This window comes from Actinia tenebrosa, unplaced genomic scaffold, assembly GCF_029948245.1.
Source record: "Actinia tenebrosa isolate PJP-AT-01 unplaced genomic scaffold, QUT_ActTen_1.0 PGA_scaffold5__44_contigs__length_20552954, whole genome shotgun sequence".
Taxonomy (NCBI): domain Eukaryota; kingdom Metazoa; phylum Cnidaria; class Anthozoa; order Actiniaria; family Actiniidae; genus Actinia; species Actinia tenebrosa.
Window position 1 is genome coordinate 17,917,050 of NW_028292582.1, and position 20,627 is coordinate 17,937,676.

Below are 20,627 nucleotides of genomic sequence, written 5' to 3' on the forward strand. Positions count from 1 at the left end.
TTGGTTGATAACCTCTTCGACGTTATTTGTAAAGCTGAACGTCTTGTACATCACGACGTGATCGTAAAGGAAAGCCTTCCCGGAGCTGTATTCCATACCGGCGCTACGTGCTAAGTCTTCGCTGTATACCGTTTCATACTGCAGCTCTAAGTTAGTAACGGAGTATGGGTGGACGGCTGATGAACTTACATCTTTTCCTTGCAGGATGTTCGTAGTATCTGCTAGGGTCACTTCGAACTGCAGCTCGCTTAGCTGCCTTGGGTAGTATGCACCGTGGTTCGTAATAACTTCAAAGTCCAAAGGAACGACATATTTAGTACCATAAGCCGTCTTTATTTCGTCTTCTCCTGAGGCGCCAGAGGTTGCGCTTCTTACCTTGCGTATGGCATCACTGGCGATTCCCTGCTCTATCCTTTGCGCGCGGTCAAATGCAGTCAACCATAAGTCTTTGTACGTGGTATACAGATCATACCTGTTCAAGTCCAGCAAGGATTCCCCGGCGAACTTTACGCGTATTTTGGAAACAAGGTTTCTACCCACGTTATTGACGACGTGACGCGCGTCTGCGGTATCTGGCTGTATTGCTAGGTTAAACCTCAAAGCCAGGGTGCCAGGAACCAATACTAGGTTATCCGTTAGGCGGGGTACGCCTACGTACAGCGTCTCCCCTGGCTTTGCGCTAGAAGGTGTGAATGTAACCCGGTGAAAGGTGCGTTCTGCTTTCAGTCCGCCGACCTGCTTAGGTAATATGTTGGGGTTTAACTTTGAGCTTATCATATATAATGGAAGCAAAAGGAACGGATTTCGATCCCACCACCGAAGAAGGTCAAGTCGACATTAACGACGAAGAATACGATACGTTAATCCCAAATGACAACGTGTCCCGCGAGTATATTTGGGATAGGCTTCGAAATAGGTTCGGAAGTAGGACCCGCGAGGCCTGGCGTTCCTTAAAGGACAAGTGGCAATCGAGGAACCCAGGGAGATCTATTCCAGAATATTTAGAATTGCAAAACTTGGATTCCACGGACCTAAGAACCGAAATGCTAAGGGGGCTTTTAGACGACGTAAGGGAGAAATTTCCAAATGTGGACTTGGCCCACCTTAATTTCCAAACCGGGGATAAGGGGCAAATTCAAATCCAGCATCAAGGAAGGGATACGTGGTATAATCTCTACCAAAGGACAGACTCCAACAAGCTCGCCAGTAATCTCCCAAAAGAAATCCAAGACGCATTAGGAAAACCTAATTTGGTGGAAAGACTAAGAGAAAACGATGAAAACACCAGCGAAGCCTTTGAAAAGTTCAAGACCCTAATGCAGCGGCAACAAAAAGGCATCGAAGCGATAAGGGAAGTCGAAGGACTAAAGGAAACAATGGAGGAAAGGGAGGCAGAATACATGCGACAAAACCGACTACTCCTCGATGCTCAAAAGAGAGAACTTAACGATAAAAACCAAAGAATAATAGAAATGAGAGAACAAAGAGATGATGCTGAACGTCGAATGAACCAGGCTGAAAAGGCATTCGATCTCGCCCTGCAAGGCCTAAACATAAGCAAGGAAGAAGCTAAAAACTTGCATATCACCATAGCTGGCTCTTTGGAGGAGCGGCGGCAGTTGGTTGCCGAAATCAACACTAAAGAGGGGCAAATCCGGCAAAGAGATCAGGCCATCGAAGACCTGGAGGGGCAAATAGAGCGGCAGCAAGAAGTAATCGAGGACCAAACTCGTACCGAGGAAGAAAGGGAAGCAGCTCAAAAGGAAGTGGAGGCCCTCGAAATACGCCTTGCGGAATTGCGGGCTCAAAAGGAAAACCTGGAAAGGGAGTTGGGTCTTACCACCAAGGAAAAGGTAAAAAGAGCCCTTTTGAAGTATGGTCTTCCGCTGGCATTTACGGTTGCTATTAGCACCGTAGTAGGAGTTATCCTATCCACGCTTAAGGCTACAGGCGCGGGTGTAAGCAAGTTAGGTAAGGGACTAACGGACTTGGGAAAAAAGATGGCAGCCGGTCTTCCTGGGCTGCTGGGTTCGGTTGTTTCCTTGGCACTTAGGGCCGGCGGAGAACTGTTGAAGTTCGTGGGCAACAACATTTGGATATTAGTCGTAGCTATTGGGGTGGTACTCCTGAAGAAGCTAGGTCGATGAAGGGACCTTGGATTTCCTGTCCTTAGAATTGCTGCGCTCTTTCCGCGTCCTTGATTGAGGATGATGAAAGATAGTATTTGCGCCGCCCTGATAATTTGGGGCTAGCGGCAGCACGCTCATAGTGGAAATGGGTTTATGACTCCAAACCGCATCGATAATATCGCTACCCACGCCAATGCTGTTTATCCTTGCGCTGCCCGGCGTCAACCCATCGTTGCTACCGTCATCAGGAAATATTTGTAACTTAGCATATTTACAATTAATTACCATATGAAACGTGACCGGCGTCAGATCTTCTCCGCTAAATTTGTTTGGCTCCATCGAAAAGTGGGCCGCTCTTCTGCTGTTCGGGGAAGTTCGATAGGGGGGCAAAGGCTCGTCATTCTCATCGACAAGCCTAAACCCCACATTCGCGCTCACTCCCGTGTTAATGCTAATGGTGCAAATGACTAACGCAGGACCTCCAACTTCAACCCACATTCCCATATCAAACCACTCATGCCTTGCGTACTCCTTTACGTCTAAGTAGTGAGCGTAATGCGTTTCACTTAAATGCGGATTCATATAATTTAAGAATCACAGATTCTCACAGGCTTAACACTGTAAGAGTGCTGATGGTCGCGTGATTATAAGATCGATCTCTTTGATCTTCTATGCTATTTATGCATGCCGACGCCGTGTCATCTACGCGTATTTGCAACTTTACCTTCCCATGGCAATCAGCAACCATGTGAAAAGTCCAAACCGAGAGATTTTCGGTGCTGGTGACGGGCGGCTCTACCGAGAAATGTGTAGGCTCTCTGTTGTTTGTCTTCGCGCGCATGGGCTGTAATACTCCATTGTCGTCACAGAAACGAAATCCTACGTTTGCATCACTCGCCGTGCCAATGCAAATACTGCATATTATCAACTTCTTTCCTGAGTAGTTCAAATTCACGGACATGCCCGTGACATCAACCCAAGATGCCTGGTTGTATTTTTTCTCGCCTGCGTAAGTCGTATAGACACAATCTACCCCAGCTACGTAGGGGTTGTTCATCGCCATATATAATAGCTCAGACCAATGCTTGCAGCTGCTAAGCCGGCTTTTAGTAAGTTATGGTCGTATTCCTCGGGTATCGTAGGCATAACATGGACCTTCTTTGATGGTTTCTTAACTACGGGTAGCTTCGCTTCGTGTGACTTTTTTGGTTTCTCTACGAAGTGAGGAATGTTCCTAAGAGTGTCAAAGTTCACGTCGTTCACCCCAAACTTCATATCCTTAGTAGCTCGCTGCAGCTTGTTGTTATAACCCACAACGGAATGGGCGTTGATGACCAAATTACTTGGCATTAACCAACAACCAGGCGACAAAGCGTAATCCAGTCGCACTTTAGACTGCTGCACCGCTAATTGATATCTCTGCACCGATTTAGATATGTCATTTTCTATTATTGCAGACTCAAATAAAGTTAGGAATTCTTGTTGCGTTTCCTGTGAAGCGCCTTGGGATCCAACAATGGGGTTGCGGGTATTTACCTGCGCTCCCAGGATGCAGTACACGAATGCTTCAATGCTACGGTTAATCCTGGCTAGGTTCCTTAAACCTTTTCCTTTCATTAACACAAATGGATCCCAAGTGCCGGGGTAGTTTGTTTGAATTCTAGTAATTAATGAATTATTACCCTTATCGCCGCCCATATCACCGAACTCTAACTCATTACTTGGGTATTCCTGATGCCCGTAGTCAGCCGGCTTCTCACCATTGGCACCCCAAACATAAACTATACCCAGCCCATGCGTCTTACCCTCCTTATACCGAAAATCTTTTTGCTGTGGTTTGAACTCATTAATTAACCTTTCCAGGGCTGCGGCGTCATATCGGTTATTCATTGGATTAAATACCTTATCTCCCGGTAGGGGTACGTTAAGCTCCTTCAACAACCTCCTTACCGTAAAGGCAACGTGAAACCGCATAAATGAAATGTGAAACATGTCCGCGGCAACACCACAACCTTTAGTGGCAGCCCAAATAGCAAAGTCTAACTGCTGTGGCCAATACCGCATGTTGGGTCCTGCTAACCATTCCCTAGCCTCTTTACCTGATGTATGCTTCAACATCGTATTCTTATAGATATTCCTTACTACTACGTCAAATGATTGCTTACCCACTGGAATCTCTAAATGCGTTACCAATTTTTCAAAGTTGTTTACGCCGCCTTCAGCATCGTAAAATGGGTAATCTTCCTTGGTCATTAATAGATTCCTTGGAAAATTAGGTGCTTTATAAACGGGCTTATGAACGGGTGTTTTTGGGTGTAATTTTTCCAATCCCTCTTCCAAATCCTTATTGCTGTAAACTAAGTCATTATACTCTTTGAAGTAAATCCCGTCAGATCTGCTTTCAAACTTCGAGGTTACTGCTTTGGGATACAATTTCTTAAATGCTTCCCAATTCCAGTGGCTGTTATGTGGTTGCTCCTCTATGTTATTTCCAAAAGCGTCGTACATTAGTATATAATGGATGTTATACCATCAGCACCTCCGCTTTATCCTGATTTACCTAGGGAGGGGCCTAACGAATTAAACGCCGAGAACTTCCGCTTGAATAAGGCAAATCTAATCCTCGCTTACTTAGAGGGTCAAACGAAGCACTATGAGGAGGTCAGGAAAAAGTATGCTAGAGCCCGAAGCATATTACATAAAATCGCGATAACTTCCGGCTCCATGTCCGTGGCGTTAACAGGCACCGGCGTTGCTACTTCGCTTACCGGACCTGGAATAGTCGTTGGCATTCCTTTAGCCAGCGTCGGCGCCGTCTGCGGTATCGTTTCCGCTGTTACAACAGGCGTTATAAAGCAATTGTCCGGTAAGATATCCAAGCACGACACTCATATAGCCCTAGCAAAAGCAAAGGCTAACACCATCGCCGACTTAGTCTCTCAAGCTCTGCGGGACCGCCGCATAGACGACACGGAGTTTTCTTTGATCCTCGCTGAGGAAAAGAAATACGGGGAGCTAAAGTCGGGTAATAAAAAAACCATCGTGAAAGATCTTTCCGAGAAATCTCGCAAAAAGATCTACCAGGAGGCAAAAGAGGAGCTTCAAAGAAAGCTTGCTCAGTAAACATCTGCTTTGAAAAGAGCGTGACGGGATTTCGTTTACATATCGAACGACAGTCTGGAAATTACGCGTAATCTTATATCATAATACACGGCATGACCTTATTTAGTAAATTATTACGCGTAATATAAATTATTTGCATGACCTTATTTGGCGAATTATTACGCGTAATTTCTCATCTTATGCCATAAGATTCACTATCTTCTTGGAATCCATCCTAAGAGGGGGTGGTTGGGGTCGATTTCGTGAAATATTTCGTAGATTACGTCAGGGTAATAAGGAATATCCTTATCCAGCCGACAAAACATCCACTCGGCTTTTGTCATATCAGAAACCTCGGGAATAGACTTACCGGTAATTTCAGACAAAAGATAGGGAATAGCTTTGTAATATTTCCCTAGTTTTAATTTTTTCAGCGTTTTCCGTAGACTTTGCGGGGTTGGCTCTTCTAAATGGTCTATGATTTTCTTCTTTACTTCGTTGTCTAAATATACCGGTCGATAACCTTGGATATGGCTCATCCAGTCCCTGAAGTATTTTATTCTTTTGTATGGCGTCTTCTTACGACCTCCGTTGGAATAATATTGTTCCCTGGTAGCACAAGGCACGGCATTACGAATATTTTTACCGCACTCGTAACACTGTGCTGACGTGTCGTCTTCTATTTGCATTTTCTTACCACAACAAATATACTTATTTGGTTTAGTAGGTACAAACTTGGGTTTCAAGCACTTTACACAGAAATCATAAACAAACTCTTTACAATCTTCGCACTCCATATATAGACTAACATATTTGCGCTGTTGCCCCCAACCACACTTGAGTGGGGTTGTTTCCGTAGGTGGATTTTTGACACGGGTCTTGCCCGTGTTGAGATTGCGCTGGAACCCCCATTCCCTATACTACTGAGTGGTGACAGCTCTGGTACCACCAGGCACCTTTGTAGTCCACTGCACAGTTTCCACTATTGGCATCATTGTCACAATCTTTGGTGGTGAAAGCCATACCACGATGAAGGGACAGCGAGTCACCAGCTGTGCCTGCGTGAAAACAGTTATTATTCAATTCTATGGGTTTTGATTGATCGTTTGCAACCACGTGTATTTTGCTAGTGCCAGAATATTTTTCGGTGTCAATCAAAAAACAATCCTAATGATCATGTAGAACCACCAATAATGCAGCTCTGGACATAAAGTTGGAGTTAGAGCATTTCTGAACCGAGCTAGGGGCCATAACGATGTTTCCAAAAATTTTTAGTGTAAATGTATGGCGAAAACTCAAGACAACAATTTATCAAACTTACTTTAGAAATGTATAAATCGAATTAAGTTACTAACATGACAAATCAAAGGGTATTTGATTTGGCCGGGCAGGTTTCTTTATTTCTCTAGAACTGAATACACTTGTTTCAATAAAGTTAGTCACCAAAAACCTAGAAAGCTTTGATCACAGAGCATCATGAGAAAAATTTTTATATCAAAAAAGCATATGTATGCAAAGCTTTTTAATACAAACTGCAGCTCGATGATGCTCAGAATAGGTGAGACTGTAACCGGTAAAAGATTCGCAAGTCCATGAACAGTTATCAAGCGGTTGAACGTGTAAAATGAATCTACCCATAATCCTTATAGGCCTCAGCTTTATAGCTTTTCAGGTGACTAGCTTTATTGAAATAAGTGTATATGCTGTTGATTACCTTCATAATAAATCTTTAATATGTTTCTCAACAAATTAAAAAATATAAAATTCGATCGTAAAACAAAAATCTGCCAAAACTATTAAAAATTCTTCATTTCTATGACTCTTCAGAAATGAAACTAGCGTAAGGTCAGGATTACACGAAGAAATTCAAATTTACACCAATTTGTAAGAAAAAAAAACAACAACCAAAAGTAACATCATCGTTCTCTAAAACATATCAAAGAATCATGTTCAAAGCATTTATAATTACTTTAAAGTAATTTTCTTAGGCTCTACCCGCGGGGGGGACTTCCTTATATTTACTATACGAGGACGTTCCGCCAAATAGGGTATGGTTTTTTGCCTTCACGTCTTGAATAGGGTATACAATTTACCGTAAGTTGTCTTACATAGCGTATACAAATTCCCCTTGAGTCTTGGATAGGGTCTACATTTTGCCAATTTGCCTTGAACAGACAGACAGACATATTCTATTTGGCGTTTTGTACAAAGTTGCACATCAACTTAGATCCAAATAAGTTACAAATATATACGTATGTTTATGTATGTGCATAATATCTATATTCACATATTCTACACATACACGTCATACGTACATATATATTCTGTATATATAAATGTTCATACAATTATTTCGATAAAATGCGTTACTAATCCTAATTATCTTTATGCAATATTATACAAGTATTTATTTTTATTTGTTTTGTTGTTGTTGCTTTTTTTCACTACGCAGAGCAAAACAATTGTAAACGTATTTTGCTGCAGCTGATTGTAAAATATGGGGAGGATCTATCAACTTTAGGAACAATTGGTCCTTCGTAAGGGAGTTACTTATGTTATTTTGCATAAGAAATTCTTCTCTAAGTTTAGAGTATAGAGGACATTTAATTAGGAAGTGTCTTTCATCTTCTATTATATCAGTACAATGAAAGCACTTCCTTTCCTCTACCTTCTTGTAACTAGAGTATCTGCCTCTTTCAATTTCTAGGTCATGGTTACTTATTCTTAGCTTATTAAGGCTCTTCTGTGATTGAAATTTTGTACATTTATTAGGTAACCTTCTAACATATAACTAACTTTGAAGAAGCGATACGTTCTTAATTTGTTCTTTTGGCCAGGGGTGTCTCTTTTATCATTAAAGACCTCCCCGAGCCAGTTTTGTTTCTCTATGTCTTCAAATCTCGTTTTGATAGTAACAAAGACGTTTGGCTGGCGAGAGTTATTGGAATTTACTTCTAGCCATATATCACCCAGCCCATTTTTTAATAATGACTCTTTTCCTTTGTGGCTCCAGCAAATTTTACGGCTGGAGCTTATCATTTCTTTATATGCTAAGAATGTAATTTTATGGCTCGATGTATGTGTAACTAGATTGAGCCAGTACCTTATGCATCTTAAGTTTGCAGCTACATGCAGACGGAGTCGACCTAGTTCTGCATAACAGGCAGAATGGGTTGCATATTTTCCCACTCCGAGTAACATTTTGCAAAATTTGGTATGAACAAGTTCTATAGGATCATTTTTAGAAACCTCAGAACCCCAGACTTCACTGCCGAAAAACAGAATAGGTTTTACTAGTGTGTCAAAAAGTTTCATGGTGAGATGAGGGTCATAGTGAAAAGAGTGACCCATCTCCTTTTTCAGCTTAAATAAGGCTTTCAGAGCAGATTTCTTGAGTTCCTGTTTTGTGTATAGAATCCCATCGTTTCGACAACCATTTTCGACAACCTTTTTTTGTGCCCCCGCAACAACCCCGCAGTACCACTATAGTAGTCCAAAAGCTTCTATCCTTATACATAGAGAATGGATTCCCAGAAGAGTATTTCGACAACATTGCAAGAGATGGGAGTACGTGCGAAAAGCAGAGTGCTAGCACATTTGCTGCTGGACAACGCCTACGACGGAAACCTATTGCCCGACATATCCAACTGCAAGTATTTGGAAGGAAACGAAGGGCCAACCAGCCTAAGGCCGCTGTCTGGGCTGCCACCCTTTGTGGACGATTTATTTGTCTATGGTTTTGTGGCAGAAGACAATTTGTATGGAAAGAAACTGCTGTGCAGAAATGCAAAGACAATAGTAGCCAAGATATCTACAGCCGCCACAGAGACCTTTGGTAGATTCTTACCCACCAGCATGCTACATACCTGCAGAACTGGCAAGATAGTACAGAATATTGCAAAGATAGAGGAAAAGAACAATGCCAAGGGCAAATGGTATGGCCTACATGGCGTAGAGCCTGCTGGGTTCTTTGTAGCCAAAGTAGATACCTCGGAGCTGCCCATAGAAATGGTAGACGAGAAGATACCCAAATTCGCAGCGCTGCTACATGCCCACGGATATGGGATCTACTCCTTAGACTACACCCAAGACTTCTCTGGCACCTTAGACAGACGGGCGCTGGTACGTCGTCTACGGGAGTCTGTAGGAGACGCACGCAAGGGTACGATATTGGAAAACACACACGACGTGGGCAACCATGTGTGCATCTGGCTGGAAGATGGCAAACGGACAAAGATATACAACAAGGTAGTGTCCAGCTTCGAAGCCGGAGAGGTCCAAAAACCAGTAGGTGCAAAGCTAGCCGAGTACGTAGACTGCCCCAACGACCACCTCAGGAAGACATTCCTGCACCCAGATGTACAAGCAAGGGGCTGTACAAGGGTGGAAATATCCATCTACGGCAAGAGATTCCGCAAGGAAAATACCAATGCCATCGCAGAGACCATAACACCCCTGCAGGACATATTTGTAGTGCAGCCACCCAAGAACATGTGTCTTGCCCTTGCAAAGTGCTTGGATAGGTGTCTTTGCATCTGCTGCGAGGAGACGAAAGAGATCTTCTTGGAATGGTACTGCAATGTGACAACTGGACGCATAGCTGGCGTACGAGTGCGTGGGAACGAGAAATGGGAGGAGTGTGTACTTTGGACCATAGCAGAGTTTGGTCTTCGTAGGTGTCCCATCTTTCGCATAGATGTGCTTGGGATGGAACCCGTGGAGATAGCTCCTCCGCGGTGCTACACGAAAGACTCTCCTACCATATTGGCAGAGTCCAATATGCCTACGCGCGTGCACAAAGATACGCCTACGATTGCAGACATGCTGCCCACCACATAGCACGTAGAATGGGTCTGGCGCACCAAGAAAGCACAAAGGCTAGGAGTGGAAAAGAGCCCCTTTGGCATACTGGAAGTACCCAGCGACCGTCGGATATCCTTCCTGTCCAAAAGACGACGACAGCTACTGTTGGAGGAAATAGCGGATGGCTTAGAAGGCGACGAGTGGACAAAGGCTACAAAGAGATACCACGCAGAGCTGTTGGAAAGAAAGCAGTCCATCCTGCAAAAGAAGGAAGAGGACAGGAAAGCCCTGGAAGCGGAATTGGAAAAGCATAGGAAAGTCTTAGCAAGAATGTACAGGCGAACAAACAATCTGCAGAAGCTGTTCTTTGGATCGACAACGCCCAAGGCTAAGGTGCACAGAATGCAAGAGATACCCCCAGGCGAATACAAGATACTTGGCTATGCAGTACCAAGAGACGTCTTCTCCGATTGGCCGGCCCGCGGACACCGCGTAGTGCTCCAAAGGGATGGGGAGACCTGTGTGGTGTGGGCTATGGAAGCCCTTCTACCGGCTTGCCAAGCTGGGAAGTTCGAAGCCAACTGCAAAATACACACCGCCATACCCCAGGAAGAAGGATTGGTAGAGTGGGCCAATGGTGTTGCCACTGCCTTTGTACCTTAAGGACCAGGCTTGGATACATACCACAAGTTGCGTTCCAAACTATATACTTTGGAATCTCGAGACAGGCTCCGGGAGGTACCGCCGCCTCCCAACAAGGAGTGCGTGCAGGCCTTGCATATACAGGAAGGCGAATACCAATGCTGGCAATATGCAAAGACTTCGTACCGGAAGAAGGAAAGGACAATACTATTCCTGTCGGAGAAGTGTCCAGAGTGTGTATTGGAGGGCTGCACCGCCGAACATACTACTACCCCTGTTTGGGGCCACTTCTTGGAGCAAGAGTGAAAAAATTAGACCGGGAGAATGCCCCGCCATTGTATTGCAAGATAGGCAGGGAAAAGACTACTGCTAGCAAAAGAAAGGATAAGATAGTACATCTCTCTATTCCATCTCCGGAATCCTAGACTTCTTCGCAGGCTCTGGGGAAGGTACGTAGTATATCTTCGGAGTCTCCTTTGGCTGCAGCCATGCAAGCCCGCCCACTACTAGAGCTGCAATACCCAACAGGGTAGAGCCAGCCATTTGCCAGTCTATTTTTTCCGCTACGTCCTCTTCGTCGGACAAATCTTCTATATCTTCCTCTGCAGGCATATTTTGTGCTTGGTCCATCCTAGCAGCAGCAGTTAGGGGGGGGCGCGAATTGCCGGCATTGTCAAGATCGCAAGTCGAGAAACGCCAGCCTTCCCCGGGGTTTTGGAGGTCGGTAACCCGCCCTACAGGGGGTCTTGCGCGATCCGCATGCAGCGCGAAATGTGCCTAACTGCTGCTCGGTTGGGGTCGCAAACAGAGGGAAAGATATTCTTTAGATATACATGGCATCCGTCAACAACGTTCAAAACGAAACTGTGCGCAGGTTGGGAAATCAGGTGATGGATAACTCAGATGCGGATTTCGTCTTTGCGACATTCATGGAGGGAAAGACAGACAAGACGATGAATCACGAGATGGCTGAAAAGATAATCGACAGAATGCCGGACGGCGACTACCGTTTGGAGTTGACGTTCGTGAAGTATTTGGACGGCGAGTGGGTGATAGAAAAGGGCCGTAATCCCATCAGGGCGTCTGGTAAGCAGAGTTTGTTCGTCTTGAATAAGCAAACGAGGCCGGGGGCATTAGAGGGAATCGACATGCTCTTCTACGAGGTCGCTTACCCGGTTACCGTCGTCATTTACGGCGCGTACAAGATCGAGGAGCCAGACGTCAGAAAGTTGCAACCAATGCGACATCCGGGCAATTGTGTCGGGAAGTTAGTAAGGGGGTTCTTTGAAGATGCCTCTCGTGGTGGTAAGCTTACGCCCAAGAGGAGAGAGGCCATAAGGAAATGGGAAAAGAACACGCATAAAACCGGAGGTACCATCAAAAACATCCAGAAGTTAGAGACGGCTTTAGAACGCCGCATACATGTGAAGGATATCACGGGCGGCTACATCTACGAAGGGACGAAAAAATATGGAGGTAGAGGTGCTGCTATCGTCATCTATCAACACAATGGACACGCTTGGCGAGAACTTAGGTTCCCCAAAAAAAAGGAAACCAAAGTTTATAAAGCGTCGCCGTTGGCAGAATTGGTCCACGAGAATTCCGTTTGGTTGATGGACGCGGAAGGAAGTCAGTTTATGACGCAGGATGGTACTCTCTACCGCCCTGAAGTAGAGCATCAACGTATTCAAAGTGCGTGTGCGACATTAGGGGAAGACTTCTCAGACGAGGTCCTTAGCTCTCGTAGTTTGGACTTCTTAGCCGCAAAGAAGAGGAACGGATGGAAGTCCACGCCTAAGGAATTCGCCGACATAGCCAAAGCCTGCGTAGAGCATGGTCATGGAGGTCTGTGGAACATGGAGTATGACGAGAACGAATACGTCTCCTTAGACATGAAACATTGTTACCCTGCCAGTTTTAAAGGCCTCGGGGATTGTAAGGAGTATTACGACCGCTACGGGCATCCAGATTCGCAGTTCTTTCGCGTGTCTTTGCCCGGTAAATATGACGCCCCCAAGTCTACGGGGTTCGTAAGATTGACAACATGGAAGTTGGCAAAGGGCTTACATCCAATAATTTACGCGTGGTATGGGAAACATCTGCAGGAGAAAGAATGGATTCCCATACCCCTGCTGAAGTTTCTCGAAGAGCGCGAGCTTCTCACATACACCGCGCATGAAGCCATATTGTGCCGCTCCGCGTTTACGCAATGGTTGCCAGAGCATAATCCCACTGCTAGAATTGTCATAGGCAAATTCACCCAGGGTGCAAAAGAAGGAGAAAAACACATGCAAAGGCGTTTGATAACTGACAACGGAGAGTTAAGCTTCCTCATAAAACGCGCGCATGAGCAAGGAACGATGGTGTCCGTAGAGAAGTGGAATTATTTCATAGAAGGTAAAGGCGAGCAACAATGGAATGCGTTGTGTTATTACCAAGATCATCGCCCGCAATATTACCATTTACGCGCCAGCATGCTCGCATATGCGCATATTAATCTATTGTCAATGCTGTTGCGGTTCGACAAGGAGGATATCCCGCGCGTGGCTACGGATTCCCTCTACGTGAAGCCCGAAGTGTTAGAAAAAATGCAAGAGTTTTACACCGAAGATGAACTCGCAGAAAGTGGTCAATGGCGTGTGAAAGATGAAGAGATAAAAGCCTGGAGAGAACGTGTGGAATACCACGGGAAACACGTAAAAGGTGCCGTCATTCCCACTGAGGAACCATTGCCATCCGTTGTGGACCCCATTTCTTACCAACGCTTTTCGTACCTGTACGGGCCCGGAGGCAGCGGTAAAACCACCAGGGTTTTGGAATTGTTCCCTCGCGTGAAGGTGTTAACGCCGACGCACCGTCTGGAAAGAGAATTAACGGAAATGGGTTACGACGCACAGACTTATCACAGCTTCTTTCGCTGGAATGGTCAAAAGTGGGTGCCAGAAGCAATACGCGACATACCTCCGGTGATATTATGGGATGAGATTTGCACCGTGCCATTAGAGATCTTACAGGAATTCGTAGGCTTCCTCCGCGGAAAGTGTCAAGTGATATTCGCCGGAGATCCATGCCAACCTCCTCCCATTTGCGGAGAAATGCCCCATAGGTGGTTGAGGGGAATGGTAGACCATGCAGAGGAAATCAACGCCGACTACCGCAGCAAGGATCAAGTAAGAAACTTAAAGGCGGAACTTCGGGGTCTCAGTGATGCCGAGCAAAACAAGACGCTGCGTAAACGCATCCGAGCGAAGTCTTACGAGGACTTCCTTCACGCGTGGCATCCAGAGGATTTGGTGTTGAGCAGCAAGCGCGCAGCACAATCGCGAATACAGAAAGATTTATTAGAAGTACACCGCGAAAGATTCCCAAGCCATTTGGTGCCCGTTTGCTACAAGCCTCGCGATACCCGCATGCAGAAGCGTGACGTGTGGGTGCCAGGTACCGACGTCAAACTGCGAAACGCGGTAACTCATGATAAAGTCTGGGTGCCTATGGGAAAGGTTGAAAAAATAACCTCCCATCCAGATTGGCGTTTGGGATATTGTATGACAGTCCACAGCGCGCAAGGGCTTACCATAAAAGAAACCTTATGGATCATAGACCAGCGGTTATGTTGGAGTAATTTGATATATACCGCTGTGAGCCGTGTGGAGCATGCCAAACAGTTGCGGAGGGCTTGGGGTCCGCAATTGCGTTACGATAAAACGCCAGAAGATATAGCAAAGGAGAACATTGCTAAGAAACTCCTTCGCTACAAAAGACACGACGAAGAAAAAAATATGACGTTCGACCTATGCGTGGACGACGTCTATAAGGAAGGGGCACGGTGTGCCAAGTGTAACATACCTCTACTATGGAGGTTTGACCCAAATGACGATCAGCAGTTCTCCGTGGATCGTATAAATAATAAACGCGGGCATTGCAGAGGCAACGTAAGACTGACATGCCTAGAGTGCAATCGGGCGCGTGGTGCTGCGCTACTTTGAAGGGCAGCTAGCACTACTCTGAGTCTTTGGGGACTATGAGCAGCTCTTCCTTGACGAATCCACGACTTGGGCCATTTAGGTAATACAACACGGGTTGCCCTTCCTTGGTGACGGACTTCGAAATCTCATACGTTTCCAAAGACCAGTTAGGATCCGTGGCTCTCTTACTGCCACCTTCGAGTTCCCCCGGCTGATAGAGGTATCTGACCACTATGTTGCGGGGGAGCTTTTTTTCCTTCAGTCCGACCGCCCTTGAACTTCTGACGTAGGACTTGTGTTCCACGTGTTTCTTCTTCATAGCATCCTTGGGTTTCATTCCCGTAGCCCTGGCCGCCTCGTTGTTCAAAGCCGCGACGACCTGGGGGAGTCTTTGAGTCCATTCCCTGTTGCGTTTGGAGGGATCTTCCAGCTCTTTCCAATACTGGTACCCAAAGAGACGCTCGGCCAGGGTCTTATTGAATCTTTCGACCATGCTCTGACCCCTGTGGTACACTGCTTCAGCTCTCCTAATCTTGGTGTCGTGGTCTTTCAGGGTCTTGGTAACCACGCCCATGAACTCCGTCCCCGCATCCACTTGCAGCAGCTTAGGCCATTTCAAAACGCGCTTATAAATCCTACCTAGGGCTTCTGCGACTTCCCCAGAATCCTTTTTGGGTATGGGTTCGGCGTCCTTGTATCTGCTTGCGATATCAACTACGGTCAAAGCGTACCTATAGGTCTTTCTTCTCACCTTGTCGTGCGGTAAGAAAAGCAAATCGGCCTGATGAACTTCATTAGGGGTATTTACGGTAAAGCTGGGCCTGGGAATGTACTTCGGCACGGGAAGATAAACCTGCCAGAGGGTTTGTTTTCTTAGCCAGTTCTTAGCCGTTTCTTCTGATACCCTGGCCGCGGTCGCGAGTTTCTTGATGGCCGACGCTCCTTTCCAATAGCCCTCAGGTCCATAGTAAATCCTTTTGAGTTTGTCCTCTACGCGGCCCATTATATGAATTCCAGGACAAGATTGATCTTGCGTCCGTTAAAATCCACCGTCTTTCCGTCCACTTTAATGGTGATGTTTATGCTTTCTACCAAATTAGACAAATCATAGCTTAAAGAAATGGGAGTGTATTCTACTGGGTCAAATGGATTACCTTTGGGCAGAAACTTGGACATAAGAGAAGACTTTTCTCCATTGTTGTAACTATGGACTAAATCGCAATAGACTTCGTAAGAGGATGCGACTTTCCATTTCACATTATATGTACTGCCGCTATTTATCGTGGTACTAGTAAGGCCCAGGAGTTCTACCAATGAACTGTCCTTTAAATTGGCGCTTCCACTATTTTTCTTGAATTTCATTTCATGGGGTAATCCTGTGGTAAGAGTATATCCATGCTTTGCTAGCTCCTTAGCCAGTGTTATAGGGGTGTAATGGGAATCTGGTATTTTTGGTTTGGTGCCGGAAGTTCCGATGACAAAGCCATTAATTAAATTATACCAAGAATTGTACAAAGAGCAACTAACCAACCGAACCTTACAGGCTTTGATGGGGGGATTCAGATAAGTGGTAAAGTTATTCTTGTCGCTTTCCAAAAAGACGATCATTATATTAGATACGCCAAGGCCACGCCTCCCGCCAGCCCTGCGACTCCTACAAAGACCAATTCATTGTCTTTTTGTTTCTTAGAAGGCTGGTAGTAATTCTTGAACTGAGGCTTTCTCATTCTAAGGGGCACCGACCCCGTCGATGCCGCGGGGTGCGCCTGCGCATAGAGCTTAAAGGCGTAGTCTGTGTTTTCGAAGTTCTTATCCGCCTGCATCTTGTCTTGGTAGTTCTTGTCCAACCAATCCCTGTAAGCTTGTCTTTTTTCATTCCAAGCTGCCACGTCCCTTTGATATTTCTCCAGCGCTAAGTCGTGCCTCTTCCTTTCGGCGTTAGATTCTGCGTTTCTATCACCGCTAACTAATCTATCCAGATATCTACCACCATAATTAGCTCCAGTGAATGCTAAAGCTGCAATAACTCCGCCTGCGACTAAGCTAACCATTATATGTTAGGCAGGTACTTTTCCTTCTGTAGGTAATTTCTTAGCATGATAGCCCCGCATACGACAGCGGTCATCTTAGCAAAGTTACTCAGATTTTTAGTTGGGTCCTCAGTAAGGTCCTCCTTTAGGACTTTCTTACCTACCCAGCCAATACCGGCGATGATGGAGGTTGTGATAGCAGCTTCTTGGACGGCGTCAATTAATTTGGTTGACATTATATTACAAAGCGAGAAGGTTACTCCATTTCAGGGATCTTACTTTTTCTAACCTCCACAGGTGCGTGATATGTTGCGGCCTCCCACTTTACTTTTGGCTTCGTAGCCCGCCATTGTAAGTAAAGGCTGCCTGCTGCTATAGCGACTCCTAACGCGCCAATGACGTAGCCGGGATTCCAAAAGGATCCCTCTTCTTTTTCCTCCACCTTTTCTTCTTTTTTGGCTTTGTTCTTCTTGTTCATCTCCGCGAGCTTCTTCCCCGCGGCAACTCTGCCTGGAGATTTAGCCTTGGTAATCTTCTGCTCGGGCTGCTCTGCCTTCGACTCTGGTTCACTCATTTATATCTAAGGACTTGAAGGACTTGATAAGTACTTGACAATGACTTGACTAAGTACTTGAGGTGACTTGACTAAGTACTTGACAATGACTTAAGGACGACTTGACTAAGTACTTGAGGTGACTTGACTAAGTACTTGACTAAGTACTTGAGGTGACTTGATCAGGTACCTCAGTAAGTGCTGCCTGGAAGGCTTCTCTGTCCTTCTTGAAGTCCTTCCAAGATGTTCCGAAGGAACCTAGTACCTCCTTCAAGTCGACATGCTGAGCCACGTGCAAAGCCACAGAGGCGACTGCCATTAACTTACCGCACTTCAAAGACAACCACCCGCAGGTTATCTTAAGTTCTTGGGCGATAACATAGTCCTCGCTTATGTCCTTCCGTAGTTGCTCCACGTCGTCTATGGGCAGCGCAAGTCCAAGCAATTTAGTCGCAAGTCGGATAGCGGAGTCTGCTACGGCGTCCGTGGTCTTACTTGCAAGGGCGGCCTCGTACCTCTTATGGAACTTTTTGACTTCCTCTTCTGACAACTTATTAACCTGCTCATGGGTAAGTTCCTTGCCTATCATTTCTTTGCACTTCCCAGATGACACAAGGATGTTAAGTTGTTCCTTAAGGTTACTTTCATCTAGCTGTGTGGGGACTTCATCTAAGAGCTGCTCAATATCCATATACATTAGGAATCATAGATTCCAACCGTGTAGGGAAACCTCAAAGAGAAGATCATCTTGGAATGTTGGTGCGTCTTTAAATGCCGCATGTATTCGTGTAACTGTTCCTTGCTTATCTCACCGCCGTAGTCGCTTAAAATGGTTTCCAGGTCTGACTTGCTCGGAGTATAAAATACGACAAGTGAACCTATGTTTTCCCTGAAGGGCTTAGAGACGCTGGTAAGCTGCTGCGAGAGCAACCAAACGCTGATATTGTCGTGTCTACCGCTGAAGGCGAGCTTCACTAATTCGGAGGTGCGTCTTTTTACGTCGTCCCCGCAGGCAATGTCATCCAGTATGAGTAAAGTCTGCGTATCTTTAGGGAATTGCTTGTGCCAGAACTTCAAATGGCTGGATAACTCGTTAGGGTCTAAGATATCTACAAAGAAGTCGTCATCTTTCACTCCTATGCCCGTCCAGGTGCGGTTATTCACGTAGGTGGGGCATAATAGCACGATATAGTCGAAGCGGTATCTAAAGGGTCCTAATAGCTGCTCCACGACGAACTGGGTCTTTCCGCAGCCGGTGGGTCCTACTATCAGAGCATTGCAGGGAATATGGTTCGGATCCATTATATATACGATGGACCCAGTGGACGCAGTAAGAAGGATTGCCACCGACGCAAAAGATAAAAGAGACACCATAGAAATGCAAAGGGAGGAGATAGACCGGTTAAAAGAGCGCGTGCAGGAATTGTACGATGAAATGTGCGGTCTGAAGCGTGCAGAACGGTTTGGCGCGCTGATAACGATGGCAACGTGGGCTAAGGAGTCCGTTAAGGACTTCATGCGATATCCCCTGTAGAATGTTGATATTGTTAAGGATGCCTGGAAACTATTTCAAAGAGTGTCTCAGAATGTTAACAATAAGGTTAAATCTTTGTTAAGACGTGCCCTTCAAAGGGGTTGTTATTTTTATTTATTATTATTAAATATCCCTAATTATTCTTAATAATAATAAATAAAAATAAGAATGGGATTTGAGACTCTTTGCACAAACCCAACTTTACTATTTTAAGCCGCCTACTAATCCTTACGGGCTTTCCACATATACTTAACAATGTCAACATTCTGAGACACTCTTTGAAATAGTATCCGGGGCAAAAGAGTCCATTAAGGACTTTATGCGGTATCCCATATAAGGGTTATTAAATCCTTATTATATATGGAGTGTGAGCGGTGTAACAAGGAGTTCAGCAGCAAGCAAATGTTAAAATACCACCTGGAAAAGAAGGTGTGCGCTAAGAAGGCACGCGAAAGGCGTTGTAAGGAGTGTAATCGCCTCTTTAGCAGCGCGCAGATGTTGGATTACCACGTGGATAACCGCGTTTGCCTAAAGAACGTATGTGAGCGCTGCGAGGAGGACAAGAACGACGAATGGCATCAACATCGGTGCCGCGGCAATTACGACCTGCTGAGCGTGGCTTGCGAGGAGCACGGCGACGTTGCTGCACGATGTTGCCCAAAGGAAACCCAAAGGAAGTTAACGCACCGGAAGAAGGAAATTGACCAGCGCTTTGCGGAGTTTGACTGCGTAGAAAGCGTAAGGTGGGAAGATAGAGAATATTGGGAGGCAACTTGTGAGCGCTGCGGCTGTCAAAGAAGTGACCAACATGTTTGGCAGTGCCTCTACGACGGCCAAGGCGGTTTCAAGGAGTACTTAGATCGCTTTGAGGCCTGGCATGCCGGCAATGAGGCGGCAAGGAAAGCCCGTAGAAGTTAGAAAGGACCTAAGATAGTAAAGTAGGGTTTGCGCAAAGAGTCTCAAATCCCATTCTTATTTTTATTTATTATTATTAAGAATAATTAAGGATATTTAATAATAATAAATAAAAATAAAGACCCCTTTTAAGGGCGCTTGCATAATCTAATAATAATAAATAAAAATAAAGACCCCTTTTAAAGGTATATGCTAGCCTACGCAGCTGCCTTTCTGGGAGGCATTCTAATTACCCTTTCAATATATGGACTGTATTACTTGCGAACTACCTGCCGACTGCATTACCCCTCGTAAGCCGCTGCGTAAAAAATACACCTGCCTTCATTGCGACAGGGTATTCTCCGAAGGATCCTTTGTGGGGCATTGGTGCTCCGCGGATCCTAAAGCGCAGCGGGCGCTTAACTACAAAGAGGAGATGGAGTGACTGTTCTTTCAATGTCAAACTTCCATCGGCCATTTACCTTACCATAGCTGCGTAAGTGGGTGAATTCCTCGCCCTGAATTACGTACCGCACGCAATCCGGCGCCCAAAGGGAATATTCCTTGCCTTCTAAGTCTTTGAGGACTAACCGTAAACGGTCGATGTCTTCGAAGACGACGTAAGTTTTTATTTCGTATGCTTTGCCGTGGGCAAGATCACGCCAGTGAGTCAAGCTGAGCTTCATTATACCTATGGAATATCTTTAGGTGCGTTTTCAAAGTGTCGTAGGATTTGAACCGCTTTACGCAGCCCTTACAGGGAATACGAATGCCGTCCGCATAATCCATGAGGGCACGACAGATGACGTCGTAATCGTTGCTAACCATAGTTAGGTAACCATTTACATCAAGCTGCGCAATTTTTTTGGATTGCTTCGCGGATAAGACGCCGTTTCCTTTTGGGGTTTTCAACTCAATACACAACCCGCGGTATTTCTTGTGGGCGTTAAGGATTAAAAGGTCTGGCTGGCCGGC

The 20,627-nt window shown here is 45.5% G+C and overlaps 1 protein-coding gene across 1 annotated transcript in view; it reads right to left on the reverse strand.

The window, feature by feature from the left end:
- Positions 1 to 20,627, reverse strand: part of LOC116291008 (fibrinogen C domain-containing protein 1-like) — a 46,211-nt gene that overhangs the window by 10,665 nt on the left and 14,919 nt on the right. Inside the window, exon 4 of the mRNA XM_089038338.1 lies at positions 6,155 to 6,289. Within this exon, the coding sequence (XP_088894464.1) occupies positions 6,155 to 6,289 (135 nt within the window). The remainder of the gene's footprint in view (positions 1 to 6,154; positions 6,290 to 20,627) is intronic.